At 50.6% G+C, this 23,763-nt stretch overlaps 1 protein-coding gene, 1 long non-coding RNA gene and 1 other non-coding gene across 7 annotated transcripts in view; 1 reads left to right on the plus strand and 2 right to left on the minus strand.

The window, feature by feature from the left end:
• The window catches only part of SRRM3 (serine/arginine repetitive matrix 3), a 98,779-nt gene that overhangs the window by 36,263 nt on the left and 38,753 nt on the right, over positions 1 to 23,763 (minus strand). For all 5 annotated transcript variants that reach the window (XM_053274982.1, XM_053274979.1, XM_053274980.1 and 2 more), the window contains exons 3-12: positions 21,867 to 22,133; positions 12,630 to 12,731; positions 10,083 to 10,217; positions 9,482 to 9,562; positions 6,030 to 6,059; positions 5,449 to 5,517; positions 4,871 to 4,906; positions 3,979 to 4,029; positions 3,252 to 3,356; positions 1,923 to 2,100 (exon numbers count right to left, since the gene is read on the minus strand). In XM_053274982.1, coding sequence (XP_053130957.1) covers positions 1,923 to 2,100; positions 3,252 to 3,356; positions 3,979 to 4,029; positions 4,871 to 4,906; positions 5,449 to 5,517; positions 6,030 to 6,059; positions 9,482 to 9,562; positions 10,083 to 10,217; positions 12,630 to 12,731; positions 21,867 to 22,093 — 1,014 coding nt within the window. In that variant the 5' untranslated portion in view covers positions 22,094 to 22,133. The remainder of the gene's footprint in view (positions 1 to 1,922; positions 2,101 to 3,251; positions 3,357 to 3,978; positions 4,030 to 4,870; positions 4,907 to 5,448; positions 5,518 to 6,029; positions 6,060 to 9,481; positions 9,563 to 10,082; positions 10,218 to 12,629; positions 12,732 to 21,866; positions 22,134 to 23,763) is intronic.
• TRNAA-UGC (transfer RNA alanine (anticodon UGC)) lies at positions 3,570 to 3,644 on the minus strand. The gene has a single exon. It is a non-coding gene; the product is annotated as a tRNA-Ala (tRNA).
• Positions 20,789 to 22,517, plus strand: LOC128335985 (uncharacterized). Its single transcript, XR_008311798.1, has 2 exons — positions 20,789 to 21,103; positions 21,893 to 22,517. It is a non-coding gene; the product is annotated as an uncharacterized LOC128335985 (long non-coding RNA).

Raw genomic sequence — 23,763 nt, forward strand, 5'->3', positions numbered from 1 at the left:
ACCTAATTGATTGACACACTTCCCAACACAGAGTTTGGCACTCACTGGTTTAATTAGCTTTTAACCCCCTCCCCTGGCCCTCCCGAATAACCAATAACCTAGGGAGGGTTTTGCAAAACTGAATCGTGGAAAAACTAAACATAAATTGCTGGCTGGGGACATACTATGGTTAAGAGAGGTGGGGAAACACAATATCAACAACGACAACAGATGCAGGTGTTTTTTTAAAAAGAGAGACTGTGTGTGTGTGTGGGGGGGCACAGCTGAGATAATGAACGGATAAGCTACAGAGATCATGGGGGACCCCCGTGAAATTTCTTTGGAGGGCTGTACCATTCATTGAGGGTGCTGACCATCAAGGCTTAAGAGAAATTTGGAGGCAGTAGGAGAAGAAGGAGATGGGGAAAAGAGACCAGGAATGTTAACAATGTACAAAAGCAAAGCTCGTGTTTCTCAGGACGCTGTGAGGACTGAAGTATCTGCCTTTAATGCCAGGGTCACAGGTAGAGAATACATGAAATATTTTTCATATGTGTCCGGCCATACGTCCCAAATCCCTCAGGCCTGGTCTGCACATGCAGCTAGAGCTGGCGTGAAATGGACTGTCAACTTGGATAAAGTTACAGGGAGCAGAGGACAAATTTTGGGTCTGTTGATGAAGCATATCCCAGCTGGAGGTGGTGAGATCAGCAGTGCATTGATAAAACCAAGAACCCCCATTTTTAATATGACACTCCGCCAGCAAAGTATAAAAGTATATTATTTCAACAATAATAGATGGACAATTATAAAGCAATCAAGACTGCCGTAGCCATGGAGGGCAATTGAAAATGTACAAGTAATCATGAAGCCATCGTAGACAATCTATACAGGACAAAGCTTGTAAACAGAACCATATAGTGTACATTTGTACCATACGTTGTACAATTGTATTGCCTCCCCCATGGCTAGGTTGATATTGATTGGTTTATAATTGTCCTTATATTGTTGATTAAATAAGAAACGTTTATACTTTGCTGGTGGAGCATTATATTTAAATAACATCGCATTGTGTAGGAGGCAGTAAAAATGAAGGTTTCCAGCAGGGGGGGGTGCTGTCACACTCATCACTATCTGCTGTCCAACATCAGATCTATTCGACATTAAAACACACACACACACACACACACACACAACACCCTCAACTCCAAAATGTTCCATTCCTGTTAGTTCTCAGCTAGGGGAGTGAAGGGATTGAGTCATCAGCAGGCTGCTTGGGTGTTTAGATGGGCATTTGAGTTCAGATGGCTACTGGATCAATATCTCTCTGAACAGGGAGCTGGCCCTGGTCCTGAAATACCCAGTATCTCTATTCTATCTGGATCTGGCTTTCTGGACCCTGATAATTGCTCACCAGTGCTGGGCGACTCCAGCTGTAGTCAAGCTCATCTCAAGCCTTGCTTGATCAGGCTGCTGACTTATGGGTAAAAATTAAGAAATTGTGTCCAGCAGCATGAATTAGGATCACTGTTGCAAGCAGGACCAGAGAGGAGCAGCAAAAGATTGTGGAAGAGGCAATTCCTGGTGCCTCCCACAAACACTTCAAGCCCCCCAAATTGCTAAAAGAATGTAAAACCTGAACCTTAAGCAAGTTAGCTGACAAGCAGCCCCTTCTCCCCATGGATTCTATTTTTCCCTTCCATTTTGCAAACTTTACCTACAGTTACTCACAAGGAGGCAGTAGATTGCTGCTGGGTTGTGATGAGAGGCAGAGAAGAGGGAAGGGGGGCAAAGTCAGAATCCAGCCCCCCCTCCCCATCTCAGGGTGAGGTTATAAAACCAATACCCTTGGTTCTAAGTTAAGCAAACTGTCTTTAAGGAGGGTAAGGGAGGTATTTCAGGGAGGAGGGTCAGGGTAGGGGTGAAGCATGGTAAGAACATACCTCCTGTGGTTTCTCCGACAGGACCCTGTGGCTATGGCGGCCGTTCTGGGCGCCGCCCCTGTGTCCATTTTGGTGAGGGGTGGCTGATCGGCTGTGGCCAGTATAGGAGGACGAGGGACTCCGGCTTGATCGGTGGCTGCTGTCCTTGTGACCATCTCCTCTGTACTTGAGGCTCAGTCTGTGGAAGGAAGATATTAAGGGCGGGTTCACACCATCATCCACAATTTTTGATAGTTTGACCCACCCCAAGGTGACTGATGGCCTGAGATGAGTAGGAACAGAGGAAGCTGCCATATACTGAGTGAAACCCTTGGTCCATCCAGCTCAATATTGCCTACCCATACTGGCAGCGGCTTCTCCAAGATTGCAGGCAGGAGTCTCTCTCAGCCCTTCTATCTTGGAGATGCTGCCAGGGACAGAACTTGGAACCTTCTGCTCTTCCCAGAGTGGCTCCATCCCCTAAGAGGAATACCTTACGGGGCTCACTCATGGTTCCCATTCATATGCAGCCAAGCCAGACCCTGCTTAGCAAAGGGGACCAGTCATGCTTGCTACTAATAGTAGCAAAAGGACCATAGGAAGCTGTCTTGTACTGAGTCAAACCAATATGACACCATCTAGCGGAGAACTGTCTCAATCAGAAAAGCACCAAATTCCTGGGTTCCAAATTGCCACGTCCGGCTTTGGTGACAACAAGCTGCCTCCGAATCCCAGTTGCAGGGCAGCAGCAGCAGGAGAAGGGGCCTGCCCTCCGCTCTAGCCTGTGGGCTTCCCAGAGGCATCTGGTGGGCCACGGTGGGAAACAGGAGGCTGGACTAGATGGGCTTCCTTGGGCCTGATGCAGCAAGACTTATGTTCTTAACCCCTGCTAACTTTGCAAAGAGGCACCTTTTTAAGGGGGTGATTCTCTTATATTTAGCAGGGGGACAGCAACTGGCCCTATCCATCCCCAGCACAGCAGCCCTCCAGGGCTGTCGTGTTTCTGTTTAGATTGTGAGCCCTTTGGGGACACGGGACCATCTTATTTATGGATTGCTTATTTTCTATGTACACTGCTTTGAGAACTTTGGTTAAACAACAACAAAAAATATTTATATACCGCTTTTCAACAAAAGTTTCCAAAGCGGTTTACATAGAGAAAGAATACATAAATAAGATGGGTGTCTGTCCCCGAAGGGCTCACAATCTAAAAAAGGTTGAAGAGCTGTGGATAAATATTCGTAGTAGTCGTACGTAAAGGATACACCTGTTTCTAGGATGGACTTTCGTTCAGGGGCCTTCTCCTCCGCTTCGCTGTGTTCCCCCACCCCCCCGCTGCATCTCCCGTACCTGCTTGGCGATTTGCAGTTGCTGTAATCCGAGGAGAGGGAGGCGCTCCGGGAACTGCAGCTGCTGTCTCTGTGGGACCGCCGGGTGGACGACCCGCTGTGGGACCTGGAAGAGAACAGCAGAAGTGGGAGCACTGAAACGCTGGCTGGAAACCAGGTCCCTCACAATCCAGCTGGATCACCCCCATTATGTTCCTTGGAATACAGATGGAGCAGCCTTCTGCTGAGCCAGGCAGTTGGTTCATCTAGTTTAACATGGTCTGCTCTGACTGGCAGCAGCTCGCCAAGGTTTCAGGCAGGGGTCTTTCCCAGCGTTCTCTGGAGATGCTACCAGGAATTGAACCTGGGACCTCCTGCATGCAAGGCAGATGCTCTTCCACTGAGCTACAACCCCATCCTTGCTGCTGTCTACTGAGTCAGACCCTTGGTCCATCCAGCTCATTATTGTCTGCTCTGACTGGCAGCAGCTCTCCAAGGTTTCAGGCGGGGGTCTCTCCCAGCCCGATCTTGGAGATGCTGCCAGGGATTGAACCTGGGACCTTGCAAAAGCAGGGGCTCTGCCCCTAAGCTATGACTCTGTTCCCCAAGGGGAATATCATACAGCAGATTGTGCTCAAATGTAGTCACCCATCCAAATGCAAACCAAGGCCAAGGCCGCTTAGTCAAGGGGACCATGCATGCTTGCTTCTGCAAGACCAGCCGTCCAGCGGGTAGCACCGGAACCTCACCTTTTCCGGTCCTTGTTTTTCTCTTTCCTTTTGCTCTTGGGACTTCTGGACCTATAAGACAGCAGAAAACTGAACGCGCAGGAACCAAGAGAAAATGGGAGACAGGGTGTGCCTGCTCGCAGCAGAGCTCAACACCAGCCTCGATGGGTCGGTGGGCCTTCTGGAGCCTTCTGGCGCTTTCTGAGTCCCTTCTGGAATGTCCTGCCCCAGAGGCACATTTTTAGGGCGGCCAGATTAAAAGAAGCAGCCTTCTTTTCTACTTGGGAGAGGAGCTTTTCCCTATCAATTCTAGCCCACCATGTCTGTGGCTGAGGCATGAATTACACTGATCAGTTGATCAAGTGCCGTCAAGTCGGCACTTGATCACATAGATAGATTCTCTCCAGGATGATCTGTCTTCCACTTTAAGGCCTTTAAGGTCTCATGAGTTACATAGGAAACTGCAATTTACAGAGCCAGACCTGTGCTTGGCCCATCTAGGTCAGTACTGTCAACACTGGCTGGCAGCATCTCTCCGGCGTTTCCGCTGGATATTTCCCATCCCTACCTGCCGGGGATGGAACCTTCTGCATGCAAAGCAGATGCTCTTCCACTGAACTGCAGCCCTTCCCCCAGGCACTAGGCCCTGAGAGCTTTCCCCCGGACCCAAAGGATCCCACTTGGGCCCTGAGCAATTCATTGTGCCTCGTGTCCCAAGGCCACCCCTAATGAGGCCGTTGAAATAAGGTCTCCCTGAATGGCCCCTTCAATCAAACAAATATGGGCTTTGGCCACTAGAGGGAAGTACACCGCCTTGCTACCGATGGGTGGAGGGAGTTAGCAGTGAAGCCGTTTCAGAAATCTGGGGGGCTACGGGGTTGTAGAAAGTTAGAGCCGTGCGGTTAGCCCTCACCTGTGCCTCCTCTTCTTCCGGGATCCAGATGCAGACCTGATGGGCAGCATATGAGGAAAACAGAGAGGGGAGGACAGGGGCAAGTGGGTTGAAATGGTCACAAACCCGTTATTGATCCTACCATTAAATGTCCACCAGTCTACAGAAAAGCGAACCCCTGCTAGCTGAGCAAAGCCTGAGCAGAGAGGCACCTTTTTAAAATGGTGATTCTCTTTATTGTGTAGGGGGAGAACAACCGGCTCTGTCCATCCCCAGCACAGCAACCCTCCAGTGGCTGTTGCTGGTTTCTCTCTTTTAGATGGCGAGCCCTTTGGGGACAGGAAGCCATCTTTATTTATTTGTTTGTTTCTATGTAGATTGCTTTGGAGACTTTTGTTGGAAAGCGGGATACAAATACCCATCGTGATCCCTGATATCTTGCCACCCAAGTGTGGGCAGTAAAGGGCACCAAGGTGAGTACCGTCCACAACCTGTGGCACTTAGTGGCGGCATTTTCCACGTTCAGCTCCCACCCCAAGGGAGCAACCTTCACCACTTCCCTTCTACACACTTTGGGGCAACGTCACGGCGGGAGTTACCTGTCTCTTCTGTGCTTTTTCCCGGTCTTCTTCTTCTTCTCTTTCCGGATCGGGGAAGAACTGTCCCCACTGCGAAGGAAGCACGAGGAGATCATTGAGTTGGGAGGGAAAGGGTCGCCAAAGCAAGACTGGTGACTTTGAACTTGCTGAGTCAGCATCCAAAACCACTGGGCGCATTCTTCTGATCAAATCAGGGCCGGAGGGTAGAAGAGCTGTGTGTGTGCTCCCGATCAGCAACTGGTGGCTCCCATGTTTTCCCAGAATGCTTCTTTGAGGAAGAGGGTGTGGTGATGATGTGTGGCCCAGAGGGCATTCTAGGAGGGAGATCCACCAGGAGGGGCATCACGCAGCCAGCGGTAATTGGTCCCCTCCAAAAGGTTGCTCACTTTTGGCCACTGGGACAGTGAAAAGTGAGGGGCTATTTTGGACTACTTCCAGATAGCTAGGAAAATCTCTGCAAAACTGAAGTGAAAGGGAGGGGTGTGTGGATTGACCAAACCAAGGTACCCTTTCTCACCTCATGGCAGCCTGTCCCTGAAAAACGACACATACACACAGCGGCAAGAAGGGATCCAACTCACCTGCGCTCCGATCCAGGCTTCCTCTTTTTGCTAAGGGTGAAAGACAGAACACAGACAAAGCAGGGGTTAAGAAGCATCCCTCCAGGAAGGACAGAAGGTTTGGGGGAAAGGAGAGGTGTCCCACATGATCACTGTACCCTCCTCCTGTCTGGATCTTTGCAAACACATGGCAATCAATGGAGAGCGCGCACAACTTAGGAACCTAGGAGGCTGTCATATACCTAGTCAGACCCTTGGTCAGACCCTAACTCAGTAGAGTCTACCCAGACTGGCAGCGGCTTCTCCAAGGTTGCAGGCAGGAGTCTCTCTCAGCCCTGTCTTGGAGATGATGCTGCCAGGGAGGGAACGTGGAACCTCGATGCTTTTCCCAGAGCGGCCTCATTATCCCCTAAGGGGAATATCTTTACAGTGCTCACATGTAGTCTCCCATTCAAAGACAAACCAGGGTGGACCTTGCTTAGCAAAGGTGTGTGTGTGTGTGTGTGTGTGTGTGTGAGAGAGAGAGAGAGAGAGAGAGAGAAGTGGTGGCAGGTGTTTGGATCTCTCCCCGCTGCGTTTCTCTGCATGTGAGGGGGTTTCTCTCTCTGCCGCGGCTTCTTGGCAGCCAGGCCCGCACCACGCCAAGCAGAAATTGTGGGAGCCCTACCGCCCCCTAGTGGGACTTGGCGGCCTACACCAGACCGCTGCCGCCCAGCAGACGGCAGAGGCAGACGTCATGTTTACTGAAGGTCTTCACTGGTCACGCGAGCTAAGCTTCCACCTGGCTGCACAATTGCGTGACAGATGTGCGCCGTATCAAGTCAAACACTGGGTCAGCTTTCAGGTCTTATTTTCCTTCTGTGCTTCCAGAGGACTGCCTGGCTTTAAAAAAAAAAGCAGGTGTGGTATAGATCCCAGGGATTTATGGGAGATGAAAAATGGCGGTGATCAGCTGCCCAGAGGAACACTGTAGTTTTGTTCTCACCCCCCAAGATTGCTGAAAATCCCCCCATTTAAGTGTCAATGAATGAACAGTGAAATTGTAGGGGATGCTTTGATTCAACCCTAAAATATATATCTCCCCCCAGTCCAGAGCAATGAAACATTTAAGAAGTCATTGCTCTACGGGTGGAGGGAGCGGTGTTTGGGCCCTGAGGTGGGAGCATATGAATAAATCACTGCACAAAAAGAGACTTTATGCCACCATACATCAACAGTGTTTTTTTGTGCCACCCAAAAATATGTCCGTGAGGGTTGCTTAACCCACAGGGACATTTTCAGTGGCATTTCTGGAAGAAGCAGGGGTTGGAGAGAGCTGTCTTCCATGCTCCATGCTGCAGGATTCTGCAAGCAGGGACCTAAAATTATTTATTTCACTAGCCAGCCATCCTTTTCTGGCATACAGGCAGAGGACTTAGAAGTGAAGTGGGTCTTCTGTCCTTTGCGCTGGGAGATGAAGATGGAGGAAAACAGGACAGCCCCCTTTGAGTGCTCTGAAAGGATTCCTGCTGTTTCTTACCTGCTCAGAAACGGGAGTGGAAATGAGACCTCTAGTGAGAAGATCTGGGTGGTGCTGGGTATCCTGCTTGCCCAGAGGGCTGGGGGCACTCACCACTGGCAAGCTGACAAGTGGGTTTGTAAATGCTTGCCTGCATGGCAGCATGGGCGTGGCTTCCTGGGACATGAACTAGGGATGCCCTTAAAAGGGATTGCCGTTAAAAGGGATTGCCCTTAAAAGGGCAATTTGATTCAAATTCAAATCAAATTTTCAAAATTCAACTCAAATTCGATTCGAGAGCCGTTTGGCACCTTTTGAAAACCATTCAGGCCCCCTGATTGGTTAAAAAAGCCGCCCATACAGGGTCAAATCAATTCAATTCGAATTTGATTCAAATTCAAACCTAATTTTTGGACCAGATCTGAAGTCAATTTGAATTCGTAATGAATTTTTGGAATTCTATTCAAATTTAAAACAAATTGAAAAATTCATTTCGTGCACATCACTAAGATGAAGGCTTTCTTAGTTAAGATGTCAACCACTGACAGCTGTGGCAAACATCGCATGCAGAACTGTCCCTACTAAATTTGGAGATTAAAACCCCACTAATATTGGGGGATCCCTAATGCATCGGTTCTACTTTGGGAAGAAGGTCCGGCATGCCAACATCTGGGGTGGAATCTGGATAATGCAAATTCTGCCTTCTTGTGGGGCAGCCATGCATGGTTCACTGGCTACGTTCAATTTGATGGAACATGAGATGAAGCCGGCCTGAAGTACCGGGAGGCGGGGGGGAGAAGAGGGAAGGGGTCCCTCCCTTTCTGCCGCATTAGCCGCTTTTTTGTCTAGCCTAGTCTTAGAAATCTATGCTCATTAAAGCGGTCGCTGTGCTCTAAAGAGAAAACCATTAGCACAGAGACATGAAAGCCCCATGGTAGGGTGTGTGTGCAGGGAGGAGAAGGAGACGGATACCTGGCCACTGGTGCCTGCAGCAAGACCTCCCCCTACTTCTTAGAGTAGCTGGGGTGCAGTTCCTAGTCAAGCCTGGAAACGAGGCACTACAGGACGCCAACATGAATGCAAAGAGCTCTGGAACAGGGGGTGGTCGGCTAGCCTCAGCGTAGGTAGGAATAATTGGCCCCCACAGTCACAGGTGAGGGATGCCGAAGCTCAGCCTTTCATTACGACAAACCTCTGTAATGCGAATCTTGTTGGGCTCCTAAGGCTTGCCTCAAATGCAAGGCATTACAACTTCAAATGTCCTTCTCTAGAACCTAGCTGGGGAGGGACTGAAGCCGCCCTTTCCAGCTTCTGTCTTGGAAGTGACACGGAGCTCTTGTGCCTAGCATGCTGCTGGACCCGGGGGCCAGGAGTCAGAGGGCCTCCCCCCAGGCCCTTGAAATCACCCCTGGAGTGTCCACAATGGTAAGAGGTGGGTGGGAGGGGCTGAGAGGGGTGGAGGAGGCTACAGGGATCTTGGAGGCTAACCAAGGATGGAATCCTAGAGCTGGAGGGGGTCTTGGAGGAATCCCTGCTTGGTGACAGCGCCCCCGACAGGTGGCTGTGCAGCCTCTGCTTCAAGACCTCTAATGAGCAAGAGACCATCAGCTCCTGGCTAACGGGTTCAGTTGCCCAGTTGCTCTGTCCATTAAGAAATGTCCCCGTCTGCAAACGAAGCCCTTTAGAACTAGCCCTGCAAAGGACCGCCTTCACCTTCCCAGTGGCACCACAAGGCTGTGACCGGATCCCAGCATGGACTGGAATTCGTCTCAGGACAAACCAAAAGCCGTTTCCAAGTTTTGGGGGGAATCGCTTGGATTCCCCAAGCCGTCTTCTCAGACTGCTAAGAGAAGCAGGTTCTCCCCACCAGTGTTGACTGGATGCAGAGACGGGCTCATGCCTAAGGGTCCTGGGTTCTAGTCTCCTCTCTGTCTGCCTGCCCCACTAAGCAGTCGTCCCATTTCGGCTGACTCACCGGCTCCGGCGGTGCCCTGATTTCTTCTTCTTCTTTTTCTTAGGAGGGGGAGAAGTGGAGCTGCTGGACCTCCTCTTCAGCCTAAGGGGGAAGAATTCAGAGAGGTAGATGGCAGATCCCCACACCTTACAGCTTTATTCTAGGGCTGACATCTGTCTGGATCTGGATGGCACCCCTACAGCTGGAGGCTCAGATGACTGGACACACACATATACACGCACACACCCCTGCAGAATTAATCTGTGGAACTCTCTGCCACTGGAGGTTGAAGCAGCCATCAGCCTGGATTTAGACAAATTCATGGAGGATAAGTCTATCAGAGGCTACTATTCCTGATGGATATGGGCCACCTTCATATTCAGAGGCAGGATGCCTCCACATCTCAGTTGCTGGGGAGCAGCGGCAGGAGAAGGGACTTGTCTTCATCTCTTGCCTGTGGGCTCCCCAGAGGCAACTGGTGGGCCACTGTGGGAAACAGGATGCTGGACTAGAAGGGCTTCCTTGGGCCTGATCCAGCAGGGCTCTTCAGGAAGGGATAGGCTCATGCAAGAAGCTCAGGGCCCACTCTCCGTGCAGACCTGCAGGTGTCCTGGAAACTCACCTGTATTCTCGGTGACTACAATCATCCTGGTAACAGTCTCTGGTGCAATCACATGGCAGCGGGCAGCCCTCCCCATACTCTGGGTATTCCACTGCATACTCTTCTCCATCCACCATGTGATGGTTTTCGATCACGCTATCCGGGGAAGGGAAAGAAGGAGGATGTGTGGGTTGTGAAAAACCGGACCTGGCATTTCTGTGGCTGCACCCCACATGCTGGTAGACATTTGGAACCCTTCCTCACAAATCATCATGAACCACACCGCCCATTGAGATCATCAGGAGAGGTCCGTCCACAATTGCTACCAGCTCGTCTGGTGGCTACTCGGGGACGGGCCTTCTCCGTTGCTGCCCTGAAGCTTTGGAAGGCGCTCCCTGTATAAATAAGAGCCCACCACCACCACCATCTCTGACAATTTTTAATTTTTTAAAAAAATCTTTAAAGATGAATCTGTTCACCCAGGCTTTTAATTAAATACTGTTTTAAGAGTTTTAGCATTGTTTTAAAACATTGTTTTAAAATTTTAAATTGTTGTCATGTTTTAGCTTTTTTGCTGTCATTTATTTTAACTACTGTTTAAACTTTTTTCTGTTGTCATTTATTTTGTTTTGTTGTAAACTGCCCAGAGACATAAGTTTTGGGTGGTACAGAAATTTGTTAGAGAGAGAGAGAGAGAGAGTTGGATATGCAGTTATTGCAGTGCAGACGTGTGACGCTGCCGGGCCTTGTGTATATCTGCATGGTTCTGTGCAACCACTTCAGTTCAGGATTGTCTACACACTGACTGGCAGCGGCTCTCCAGGGTTTGAGGCAGGAGCCTAGCCTGGACATGGGACTGCATGCAAGTTGATGCTCGACCACGGAGCTATAGATGCTGCAAATGGGCGTGTGCGGCTGCCACCTACTGAGTCTGATGCTCGGTCCACCCTGCTCAGGACTGCCTTCACTGACTGGCAGCGTCTCTCCTGGATTTCAGGCTCAGGGGGTCTTTCCCTGGAGATGCTGCCACGGATTGAACCTGGGGCCTTCTGCCAGTGAGCGCTGGCCCCATCCGCTGAGGGGAATAACTCACAGCGGACAGTGCTAGCATGCAACCCCCCGTCCAAATACAAGCCAGGGCGATCCCTGCTTAGCAAAGGCAGATATTCCTGCTCGCTGCCACCAGACCGGCTCTCCACCTGGCCCAAGAAACACCCCCGCTCTGAACGTGCAGAAGAAGAAGATGGCAGGGGCGACCTCGAGCCACCTCACACCCTTGGCCTTTATGTTCCGTTTCTGGGGAAAGCCGGCCTGATCCTGCATCGCAGGCAAGCCTCCTCAGGAGAAGGGAGACCTCCCCTCTTTAACCAGCTCCTCCTCGGAACCGCGTCGTCGAGAGGAGGAGAGAGTGGCCAGAGGCAGCGCCGCCCAGCAGACGTGGCCCGGCAGGCCTTAATCTCCGTCTCTCGGGGAGCTTAACCCAATTACCAGCCAAGTGGATAATTGGCGGCTGGGAGGGAAACGAGCCCCGGGATGTTTGGGTGCAGAGGAGGCGGCCCTGCTGCCAGTGGGCTGCAGCAGCAGAAGCAGAAGTGGGAGCGTGGCGGGGACAGCGGAGAGCCTATTCATGGTTTTCTCTTTGCGAGCAACTAGGGGTTCTAGAGCGCAAAGCAGAGGCACACAGCAATGGTCAGGACACAGGGTCATAGGAAACTGCTGCCTACTGAGTCAGACCCTTGGATCATCCAGCTCAGGGTTGTCTGCACTGACTGGCAGTGGCCTCTCCAGGTTTTCCGGCAGGAGTCTTTCCCAGCCCTCCCTGGAGATCCTGACAGGGATCGAAACCTGGGGTCTTTTGCCGGCAACGCAGAGGTTCTTCTGTCACTGAGTTATGGCCCCATTCCTTAGGAAGCTGCTGTCTACTGAGTCGGAGCTTTGGTCCATCTGTCTCAGTATTGTCTGCATTGACTGGCAGTGGCCTTTCCAGGTTTTCAGGCAGGAGATGCTGCCAGGGCTTGAACCAGGGACATACCTTCCTCACTATTACAGATTGCTGGGGATTCCATCTGCCGCACTGATTTCCATTCCAGTCCCCTGGCCTGCGCTGATTTCAAAGTCAAAAGGACGTGCTTTGAGTTCAAGAGAGACCGCCGAAGCAAAATTGTCCTATGATATGCTATCGTCCTTAGCAACTCCACTTCAAAATGAAGCTAGCCTGGTGTAGGGAGTGGAACACCAGCCTGCAAGCGGCGAGGTCCCTGGGGACCCAGCAGGATGCAGCACAGAAGAGAGGTGTGTTTACATGTCCCCGGAGGTGCTACCTTAATGAGAAGGGACTCTGTGGGAGATCATCGGCTTGGGTGCAGGAATGAAAGGGGGAGAAAGGGCTAGGTCAGGGAGTCTCTTACTTACCTACCTACCTACCTATCTCTCTCTCTCTCCCCCCTCCCCTCCCTCCCTTTTTCTGCCCCCTCTCTCTACCTTTCTACTTTTTTCATCCCCTCTCTTTCTCTCTCTTTTCACCCACCCACCCATTCATCTCCACATGGCCCAGTCCTCCATACTCACATCTGCCGCCCATGCTGGTCCTCGCGGGTGAGCACGCCTTCCTTCTCCATCAGCATCTGCCGAAAGGTCCCTACTTTTTGCCGGATCTCCTCTTCAGAATACCTGCCGCACCACACAGAGAGGAAAGCAGGGAAAATCAGTCACACCCACGGCTTCCTTCTCCCCAAACCTCCTGGCTTGGCCATGACCAAGCCCTGTTACCTGCTTTTGTCATTCAGTTTGTTTTCATTACGTATCTCATTCATTGCCCTATTCATTCATTAAAATCTCCTTTGTTGCCTTGTTTTTCTGTTTGTTTTGCTTTGACACTTTTATGCTCTCTTTTTTCTAGCACGTGCAGCAACAGAGACCGTGGCATGGAGCTGGTTTTGACGACAGTCTGCTGATGCCCAACTCCCCCCAATGCCCTGGAATGATGCAACGACTGGCATTCTGGGTAAACAAAATGGTGTCCATTAGGCTCTGGTGCCGCTGGGGCTAGGTCCCCCCCTCCCCCGCCGGAAATGCCTGAGGGACGAAAACCGATGTGATCCATTTTTAATATATTTCATTTAGTATTTCATTTGATACCAGTGAATAACAACCAAGTTTACTCCATTCTGCACTGGCCGGACCTCACTTGGAAAACTGGTTCTGGTTACCGCATTTTAAGAAGGACTTGGGGTTCGTTCGGAAGATAGATTATGGCACTGTAGCTCAGAGGTAGAGCATTGGCTTTGCAGGGATTCTCAGGTTCAATTCCTGGCAGCATCTCCAGGTAGGGCTGGGAAAAGCTCCTGCCTGAAACCTTGGAGTAGCCGCTGCCAGTCAGGAGATACAGAGCTAGCTGGACCAATAGTCTGACTATAAGGCAGCTCCCTATATTCCTATGTATTAGGTCTGTCCAAGGATAAGAATATAGGGATGTGCAAATCGATGAGAATTCAGATTGATTCGACTCAAATGTGGGTGATTCGAGTGATTCAAATTCAAATAGAGTCACCCCTTAAAGGGGAAATTCGATTTGAATTCAAGATGAGTTTCTGAAATTTGATTCGAATTTGATTCCAGAGCCATTTGGCACCTTTTAGAAACAATTCAAGCCCCCTGATTGGTCAAGAAAGGCACCAAAACAGGATCAAAGTGATTCAAATGCAATTTGAATTTTCTGACTAGATTTGAATTTGATTCTAATTCGGAACGAATTTTCAGAATTTGATTTGAATTCAAAACAAATTGAAAACTCCCTTTCATGCACATCTCTATAACAATGTTCTCTCCATCTTCCAGTGTGCTGGGTAGAAACATGGCAAGATGATCTTTGGTATAAAAGCTGGTTTATTTTATTTTATTTATTTATTTGTCACATTTATATACTGCCCAAACTTTCGTCTCTAGGCGGTATATTGCTACAGAGGTTGCTACAAGTGCCTCCCTATTTTCATTTGTGAAATGTTGCTGGGCAAGTTGAAGACAGGGGAGTTGATCTGGTCTTGTGGTAGCAAGCATGGATTGTCCCCTTTGCTAAGCAGGATCTGTCCTGGTTTGCATTTGAATGAGAAGCTATGTGTGTGAGCACTGCAAGATATTCCCCTTAGGGGATGGGGCTGTTCTGGGGAGAGCACCTGCATGCTTGTATGCAGAAGGTTCCAAGTTCCTTCCCTGGCATCTCCAGGAGAGGGTTGAGAGATGGAGATGCCGCTGCCAGTCTGTGCGGACAATCTTGAGTTAGATCCACCAATGGCCTGACTCAGTATATGGCAGCCTCCTATGTTCCTGTAGCATGAAGAAGAGTGAAGAAGGGGAGAGGACAGAATGGGGCAGATTATATCAGGAAATACAGCCGGAAGGTGCGCGGCCCTCCTGGCAAGGATGATGGTTATTTCTCTTTGGCTCCATTGACAAAAGGCCACGTTGGTTTGCCTTCTTGATTGACTTAGGAGGCCCGGCCTAGTATTTATTGGGCGATTCACTAGAGTCGTGCTGCTTTCACAACTCATTACTTCTGAGTTATGGCCACACAACCGAAGCAGGGCGCTGATTTCTGCTCACACTTGAGGCTCTCTCCCCTTGGAGGGAAGTGGCAGGTCGATACCTCCTTGATTTATAGCATCAGTGGAAGATTGAGGGCGGAGCAGAGAAGTGGGTGAGTTTTATTTCCCCTCCTCCCTCTTTGCTTTGTGCTCTCGCAGCAAGATCAGTGGTACAACAGGCTTGTGCTATCTTATTAATTAATTAATTAATTAATTAATTAATTAAATGCCACCACCCATGGAAATCTTTAAAACGACCCTTTCCTATTTTGCTGTCTGAAAAGCAAGCAGTGAAAGGGAGTGGCCACTGGGCTCAGTTCTCGTGGTTAAGCACCTGCTCCGTCTCTCTCCCTGGCTGTATCTCGCTTCTTCCTCCATAGCACTCACGAGCTAAATGCACTTTACTGTGTTAGGCTGCAGAGACAAGGTCAGAGAGGAACAGCAATGGCGGCACTCTGCCTTGCTGGCCAGAGTGCCTCCTTATGGGTAGAACTGCTCACGAGTAATGCTTAGCCCTGAGAATGTGCCTGATCCTGAGAGGTGCTCAGTGCCTCTCTGGGTCCCCTGCTCCGTGGCAGCACCCTGGGGTGCAGGCGTCTGTGTGTGTGTAGGAGTTCTAAGAACGAGCACATCAATAATTCTCATTCATCTGACTTCAAAGGATGTGAGACATCATGTTCACGCATATGGCGGTGACGCAGCAAGACAGATCAGGACTTATGGACATGTAAGGCACAGGGAGGGAAGGAAAGAGAGAGGAAGGGAGAGAGGGAGGGGGAAGGAAGGAGGGAGGGAGGAAGAGAGGGAGGGAGGGAGGGAGAGAGGGAGGGAGGGGGAAGGAGGTAGGGAGAGAGGGAGAAGGAAGGAGGGAGGGAGAGAGGGAGGGGGAAGGAAGGAGGGGGAAGGAAGGAAGGAGGGAGGGGAAGGAGGAATGGAGGAAAGGGGAAGGAAGGAGGGGGGAAGGAAAGAGGGAGGGAGAGAAGGGGGAGGGAGGGAGGGAAGGATGGTCTTTGGCCAAAATGAAATTACGCACAGATCTGAAATCTGGCACCCTTTCAGAAGTCTGAAATGCAGGGTGTACAGAAGATCTTCTCAGTGAATTGCATCCAGCGGCTCAGATCCGAGGGCAAGCATCCGAGCAGCAGAACATAGGAAGCAGCCTTATATCAACTCGAGTCAGGCCCTTGGTCCCTCCGGCTCAGTACAGTCTGCCCCGTCTGGCAGTGGCCCTCCAACGTTCCCGGCCAGGTTTCGCCAGCCTCACCTGGAGAGGCTGCCAGGGACTGAACGGCCTTTGGTTATGTCAGGGGATGATGGGAGTTGTAGTACCGCAACATCTGGAGGCCCACGTTTTAGAGCTACTGGATGGGGGTCACTGTGTGAAGGAGGGTGCTGGGCCAGCTGGGCCTTTGTCCTGATCCAGCAGGGCTCCCTTCGATGTTCAAGGAAATAAGAGCATCCCTCCCTTCCGCCACAGAGACCTCCATAAAGGTAGCACGTATTATGCAGGCTGCAGCAGTCACTTCGACCCGGCGTCTGAGCTGTGTTGAATTTTTCATGCTCTGTGGCTGTGCTCAGCTGTTCAATAATAGAGCAGTTCACCTTGATTGCCAGATCTCAGGTGGCGCCACGAAGAGGGTGCCAGTTCCTCCCCGCTTCTCTGTCTCAATCTCTGCCTCGCATGCTTTTCGCATATCATGCGGGCTGCCCTCCCTCCTCTCAGGCAGCCAGTTTACACGCAGGAGCAGTGTCTACAGATGTAAGAGTTAGAAACCCCCTCTCTCCGTTTTCATAGATACTTCCTACATGTTGGCGTACCATGTTCGGGACACTTGTCTGCCAAAGCAGATGTGTTGCAGTCACACTGCAGGCCTGACCGACATGGTGTGGTCTGGGTGCACAGCATCTTCCCTGTCCCAAAATACACCCAGCCCGATCTGATTATAATACTTCCTAAACCTGGTCTCTGATCGAGACACTTATCTGCAACAGCAAAGATGTGGGATTTGCCTGTTTTTGCATTGAGATGCACATAGCCTCTCCAGAGGTTTAACACACGAGACCGGAGCTCGTAAGAATGGCCTTGCTGCATGGGATCACAGGACTGTCTCATTAGCATTAGCTAGCCTAGGGGTGTGCACAAAACAGCTTGGACTGGTTCGGATAGAGTCCAAACTGGACTCAAACTGGACTTGGCCTGTTCGGTTTTGCACAGATTGGATGGTTTAGGGATGTCCTCAGATTGGGCCCACTGGGGGTGGACACAGGCCTGGTGGAGTGCCAAGAAGACAGTCAAACTTGACTATCTAGAGGAAGTAAAAGCCGTAACAAGGTCATGATCCAGCCACACAGAGGCCCATTGGGCATGTGCAGCAGCCTCCATAATGGCCACTGAGATGGAGGGCAGGCCTGTAACGGGCTAAAGACCACCTGAGCAGGCAATTTCTGGCAATAATGGAGACCAGTGAGGGAGGGGGGACCTCTGGAAGGACCCCCCCTGCGGTCGTGGCAGTGCACCCTGGAGGGGGTAAGTTGATTTTTAAAAAATTATTTTTTACTTTGAACCCTGTGAACAGGTGAGGGGGTTCAGCTTGATGCCAAACCAAACTGGGGGAGGGGGTTCGGCTCGACATCGAACCGTTGAACCGAACTGGTTTGATGTTAAACCGGTTCCGTTACGAACCAGTTTGCACATCCCTATAGTGGGAAGCCTATAATTGGGGCGTGAATCCCTTTGCCTTACAGCTCCTTGGTTACCCTGCCTCCCTCAGCTCTAAAGCAAAAGACAACCACACATTTGCTTGCTCCAATCTGACACACAGCCATGAGCAACGACCTTAGTGCCCATGTGCAGTCTGCACGGTTTGAGCATGCACACTAGGATGGGGTGAGATGTGAACCCAGGACTTCAAAGCTCACGGCGCAGGGCACCCACTTCAGAAGTCCAGTGCCCAGATTTGAATCTGCTCATGATCTCAGGGGAAGCATCTGCATTTGTAGCTGGTTTTCCTTTCCTCCCATTTGCCTGTTGAATTTTTATGTATATTTCAAAAGGCGATGATTTAACGAGTCTGTTGCTTCCTGTTCTCTCTCTCTCTCTCTCTCTCTCTCTCTCTCTCTCTCTCTGTGCTGCTTCCTGGTTCCTTTTATCTGACAGCTATCCAGAAACATCTCAAAGCCAGTGAATATTTTCATGTTGTGAGTGTCTTCCCAATGTGCAGCTTCAGAAGGCTGGACAGGATGGAGGGAGGAATAAGTGAAGCTCCGTGCTTTATTTATTCTAGCCATGCACAGGGACACAGGAAGCTGCCATCTACTGAGTCAGACCATCGGTCCATCTAGCTCATTATTGTCAGCACTGACTGGCAGCAGCTTCTCCGGGGTTGCAGGCAGGAGCCTCTCCCAGCCTTGCCTAAATGTTGCTAGGGACCGAACCTGGAATCTTGGCCAAGTTGTCCTCAGAACCAATCAAGGAAGAGATACAAGAGTTGTGGCGCAGGAAAACGCCTTGAAGGTAGATCTATCAACAGCTTTCTGACTCAGAATGGCTAAACTGAACCTCCATGTTCAGAGGAAGTATATCTGAGATCCAGTTGCTGGGGCGTAGGCAGCTGGCTCCCCAGTGGCTGCTGCTGGGGTGTTTGCTTGCAGATTGGGAGTCCTCTGGGGGCAGAGAACCATTCCTTTCCTTTTTCTATGTGAACTGCTTGAAGAACCTTTTGTTGTTCAAAAGCAGTATATAAACTTGAGTTTCCAGACCTCTGAACCCGTTCCAGTTTATCAATGTCCTTTTTACAGTGTGGGGTCCAGAACTGGACAGAGGACTCTGACCAGCCAGACCAGATGGCCCCTTGGCCTGATGAAGTGGGATTCATCTCATAGTAGCCATGATATTTTGGGATGGAGCCTCCAGGTTCCATGGCAGTATATCTCAGAGCAATTCGTGTTGGCCTGACTCTCCGGGGCCCACCAAACTCCACCCACAAATGCTCCTGAATGCAGAGCAGAACCAAGAACATGCACAACCATAATTTGACAGCATTAAGCATACCCCCTATCTACTTATACCTAGTTCCCATTTCCTCTTTCAACACCAAGCCGCAGTTCCTTTCAACACCAAGCCAAATAAGGGATTGAGGACCAATGTCAGCATCACTGTTCCCTGCTGACCCTGGACTGCTCAGTATCACTTAAAAAGCACGCCTCTAATAACATTACTAATAGATCACTCCAACGTGGAGGAGACAGACCGCTGTTCTGCTTCTCTCCAGTGGCTTAATTAAGGCCGCAGCTCCTTCTTGGCTGGCCTTGCATCCCGCATCGGAAAGGATCTCACGGCAACAGCTGAGTGAGCATGCAAAGCCGTTACAACCATCAGATGGTGCTCTGTGTGTGTGTGTGCACACGCGCGCGTGCGCACAGAAGACATCTGAGAGGCTTGCTTCCTTTTTAAAGGGAGAGATATGAACTAGGGCTACCCCCATGGGAAGGGGTTGCTAGTCAGCAAGAAAATGCCTGCTTTGCATGCAAAAAGCCCCAGGTTCAATCCCCGGTATTCCAGGGAAAGAAACATGGGAGAGCTGCTGCCAGCTAGTGTAGACGCTATGGCGTTAGACAGACCAAGGGCCTGACTCAGTAGACTGCAGCTTGTCAGGTTCACTCTGTTTCACAGCTGCTCTCCCTCTGGTGGGTCACGGGGTCAGGGTTCGCCTGCCGGAATGCCCAGTCAGCTGACCCCCCATGGGCCAATCTCTGCCCACCAGGTCTTATCAAAGCCCTGACCTCAGAGTACCTTGTCTCTGGTGCCAGGATCCTGCCTCCTCTCTCGCAGCCCTTTTCTTGATGGCTGCCTCGGATCGTGGCCTGCACTGATCCAAATTTAAACCAACCGATTCTTTGGGAGGATTGGGAGGGGGGGTTTCTTCTCAGTTGGGGGGGTTTCAGGGGGAAGGATGGACAAGGGTAATTAATGCGATTTTTTTTTAGTGTGGGGGGGCTTGCTTTAACTCAGTTGTGGTGGGGCTGTTTTTTGCCACGACGGCCACCAATGTTTATATACTACTTATCAACAAGTTCTCAAGGTGGTGAACATAGAAACAAACAAATAAATAATAAACAAATATGACGGTTTCCTGTCCCAAAAGAGGGAAATTGGATATGCCGCCTGGAATTGAACCCCAGAGCTTCTGCTGGCAAAGCAGGGGCTCTGCCAATGAGCTAGGAAGCTTCCTGAAATTTATACAAGCAGGAAGCTGCCTTCTGCTGAGTCAGGCTCTTGGTCCCTCTAGCTAAGGATTGTCTACACTGACTGGCAGCAGCTTCTCCAAGATTTCAGGCAGGCGTCTCTTCCAGGCCTCCCTGGAGATGCTGCCAGGGAGGGAACTTGGGACCTTCTGCATGCAATGCAGATGCTCTACCAATGAGCTCTGGCCCGATAAGTAAGGGGAACATCTTACAGTGCTCACATGTAGCTGCCCATCCAAATGCAAACCAGGGCCAATCCTGCTTAGCACAGGGACAAAAGCGGAACCTAGATGGAGGCGTACCGTGACGAACCAACTTCCTTACCACAGAAAGCAATGTGCATGGCGGGGTGTGTGGGCTGTGTGGGGGGCGGGGGGACCAGACAACGTTCCATCAGCTGGAAAAACCGTCAGGAAAAGATAAATATTTGCCCCGACATGTTATTCACGCTCAGGGGCGTAATGATAGGGGGCAGGCAGGGCACGTGCCCTGGGCGCCACTTGAGGAGGGGGTGCCAAAAAGTGCCACAACCCCCCCGCCGATCCCCTCCCTTACAGAAAAAAATCATTTTTTAAATAAGAATTTATTTAAGAGAGAGCCTGGCCCTGCAGGAGGCCAGGATGGATAGTGCGGTAGTTGTAATAAAAATAATAATAAATACAACTTACCATGTTTTTATTTATTTTTTGTTTTTTTCTCTCCTAGCAAGAGAGAGCCTGGCCCTGCAGGAGGCAGCCGCCTGCTGCTGTGTGTGTCCTCCGAGGGGATGGCTGTGGGCGGCGGGGGAGCAAGCGGAGTCCGGAGTCCATAGCGGCGGCCGCGCTCTGAACTGCAAGGCGCGCCTGCGCGCCAAAGCTTGAAACTGCACAGGCGCGCCTTGCAGTTCAAAGTGCGATGCCGGGCTGAACGGCAGGCCGCGGCGTCATGCTCTATGTTACATCTGCTGCGCTGGCAGCGGCAGCTGCCGCAAGTCAAGGACCTTGCTTCTTGACGCTTGCTCACCGCCACCATCTCAGTTGATTAGCGACGCCAGGCCACAAAGCAGGCCTCGGCATTGCTCTGGTGGCAGCCGCCGCTATGGACTCCGGACTCCGCTTGCTCCCCTGCCGCCCACAGCCATCCCCTCAGAGGACACACACGGCAGCAGGCGGCTGCCTCCTGCAGGGCCAGGCTCTCTCTTGCTAGGAAAGAAAAAAACAAAAAACAAATAAAAACGTGGTAAGTTGTATTTATTATTATTTTTATTACAACTACCGCCCTATCCATCCAAAGGCTCTGGGGGCAGGGGGGGCGCGGCGCAATTTCAGTGTTTGCCCTGGGCGTCATTTTCCGTAGTTACACCTCTGTTAACGCTGGTTATGGTCTTGGCGGCTGGACGTCAGAGAGTTTGGGCAAACGTAAAACAACAGATGGCCCCCTCTTTTCATTAGCTTCGTTTCCCCCCCCCACCCTATTTTTAATTTATATATATAAAAAAAGACCTGGCGTCACAAACAAGCCAGAGAATCGCTTCCTCCACAACGCCAGGTGGGAAACAGCATCTCTGCATCACTAATTAAACACACACATGCCGGTCCAGAGGAACTGCGGGGTTTCACTGGCATTCTCTTCCTCTCGCTGATACATCGATGCATTCAGCATGAGCCGTTCACCGGCTCCTGTACAGCGGTGGATTGCACATTATTTTAGCCAGTGTGTTTGTGTGGAGGCTGACAGCACTGTCTGGATTGTCGCTGGTGTCCCCCTTCCCCTGGACCTTCCCCAGCCCCTTCCCTGGCTGCTTTTAAGGGCCTTCTTAAGACACACCTGTTTCGCCAAGCGTTTGCCCTTGGATGCCCTTGCCCATCCAGATGCAAGCCAGGGCTGACCCTGCTTAGCCACGGGGCCCATGCATGCCCGCGACCACCAGGCCAGCTCTCCTCCCCTTCTCCTCCTCCTCATCCGGCTCGCCTAGCTACCCCGGAGCCCGGCGGGCACTCACCCTTGCTCCTCCATCATCTCCTGCAGCTCCATGCACTTCAGTTCCACCCGTCGCTTCCGCTCGTGGTCCAGGATCTCCCGGTGGGCTTTCTTCACCAAGCCGGGCTCCACCACCCGCCCCTCCTCCTCCGGCTTGTGCCACGTGCCCGAGGCGCTGGGCTGGGAGAAGCCGTTCGACAACGCCTCCTGTGGCGAGGGCATCTTGGCGCCGTTGTTGCAGGCAGACATCCAGGAGGGGGCTTCGCGTGGCCAGGCCTGGCCGTGGTCCCTGCCAGGAACAGAGAGGAGGGGAGGAGGGTTAAAGGTATCTCACTCAGTCCTCAGATAGAGAGAAGACAGCAGACTTTTTAAAATAAATAAATAAATAAAAAGAGATGTTAAAACATAATGTTTTTATGTTTTAAAATGTTTTGTATTGAAGAGTTTCGTATATATCAATCAATCAATTTATTTATTTCGGTCATATACCAGTACAAGGGTTTCGTATATAAAATGTTTTGTATCTGCTGTATTTTGTATGTTTTGTGTTATGATTTGTTTGTTGTGTTTTAGGTGTTTCAGTGGAATGCATTTTTAATGTTGTGAGCTGTGCTGTCCAGAGAACAATTTGTGATGGGGCAGCTAGCAAATAAAGTTGCTTTTCTTATTCTTATTCTTTTATGATTATGCCTGCCCACACAATCGGTCAAATCTAGGTTATTTTATTTGTCTATCTATCTATCTATCTATCTATCTATCTATCTATCTATCTATCTATCTATCTATCTATCGCATTAATCTACCACCCCATACAAAATCTCTGGGTGTTTGCAAATTAAAACACAACCACCACAGAAAGCGTAAATCATACAAAGCAAATTAGAATAACCACCAATAAAACTCTAAAACATTGTCAACTACAAGCCTGTGAAAAGAGATGCATTTTCCAGAGTTGCTTAGAAACAGCCAGAGATGGGGAGGTTCTGATTTCATTTGGGTGTGCGTTCCAGAGATCCAGGGCAACCCTAGAGAAAGCCCGATTTTTGGGTTGCCACTGAATGAATTGGTGATGGCTGTAACTGGACCTTCTCCGATGATCTTAATAGGCAGTGGGATTGATGAAGAACGTGGTCTGTTAAATACAGTTAAATGTGGGCTACTGACATTAGCGTGAACCCACACCAAGGTGCTTGATGGTCCAAGATGTCTTTAGGGAGGGCGTTCCACAACTTGGGTGCCATCCCAGGGAAGGCCCTGTCTCTGGTGCACATCTGCCATACCTTTGGAAAGATGGAGAAAGCCCTCAGCAGCAGGGCAGAGTTTTCAGGAAAGAAAGCAAGGAAAGGCATCGTGCTTAAAAACCCCTGGTCCCAGGAACTGTTCCCCGATTCCCAGATGTTTTTGACTACAACTCCCACCGTCTGCATCAGCAATGGCCTTTGTTTGGGGATGTTGGAAGTTGTAGTTAGCAACCTCTGGGAATCTCTGTTTCAGGCAGCATGGGTCCCAGGCAACTTAGGACTTGAATGGTCAACAGCCACCTTGAATTGAACCCAGAAAAAAACTGGTAATCAGTAAAGTTGTCAAGGAGCAGTCTGATCTTTTGAACCCAGGCAAAATCCAAGTGGCTACATTCTGGACTCACTGGAATGTCCAGGCTGATAATTCCGCAGCCCGAGCCACAAAAACAAAACCGAAGCAGGGCCAAATTAGGTTGGGAGGACATTTCTCTTCCCCATTATCACGGTCCCTGTCCAGCTTAGACAGCCGTGGTCCGGAAGTGCAAGCAGCTGGCATCCTCCAAGGCTCCTGCTCGGATTCTTTACAAGGCCCTTCCTACGGGAGCCGTAATTGCTCTCCTCTTCTGGCGCTCTCTGGCCCTGGACTCCGCAGCCGGCCGGCGGCTGCCTTTCCCCTGA

This window comes from Hemicordylus capensis, chromosome 12 (genome assembly GCF_027244095.1).
Source record: "Hemicordylus capensis ecotype Gifberg chromosome 12, rHemCap1.1.pri, whole genome shotgun sequence".
NCBI lineage: Eukaryota > Metazoa > Chordata > Lepidosauria > Squamata > Cordylidae > Hemicordylus > Hemicordylus capensis.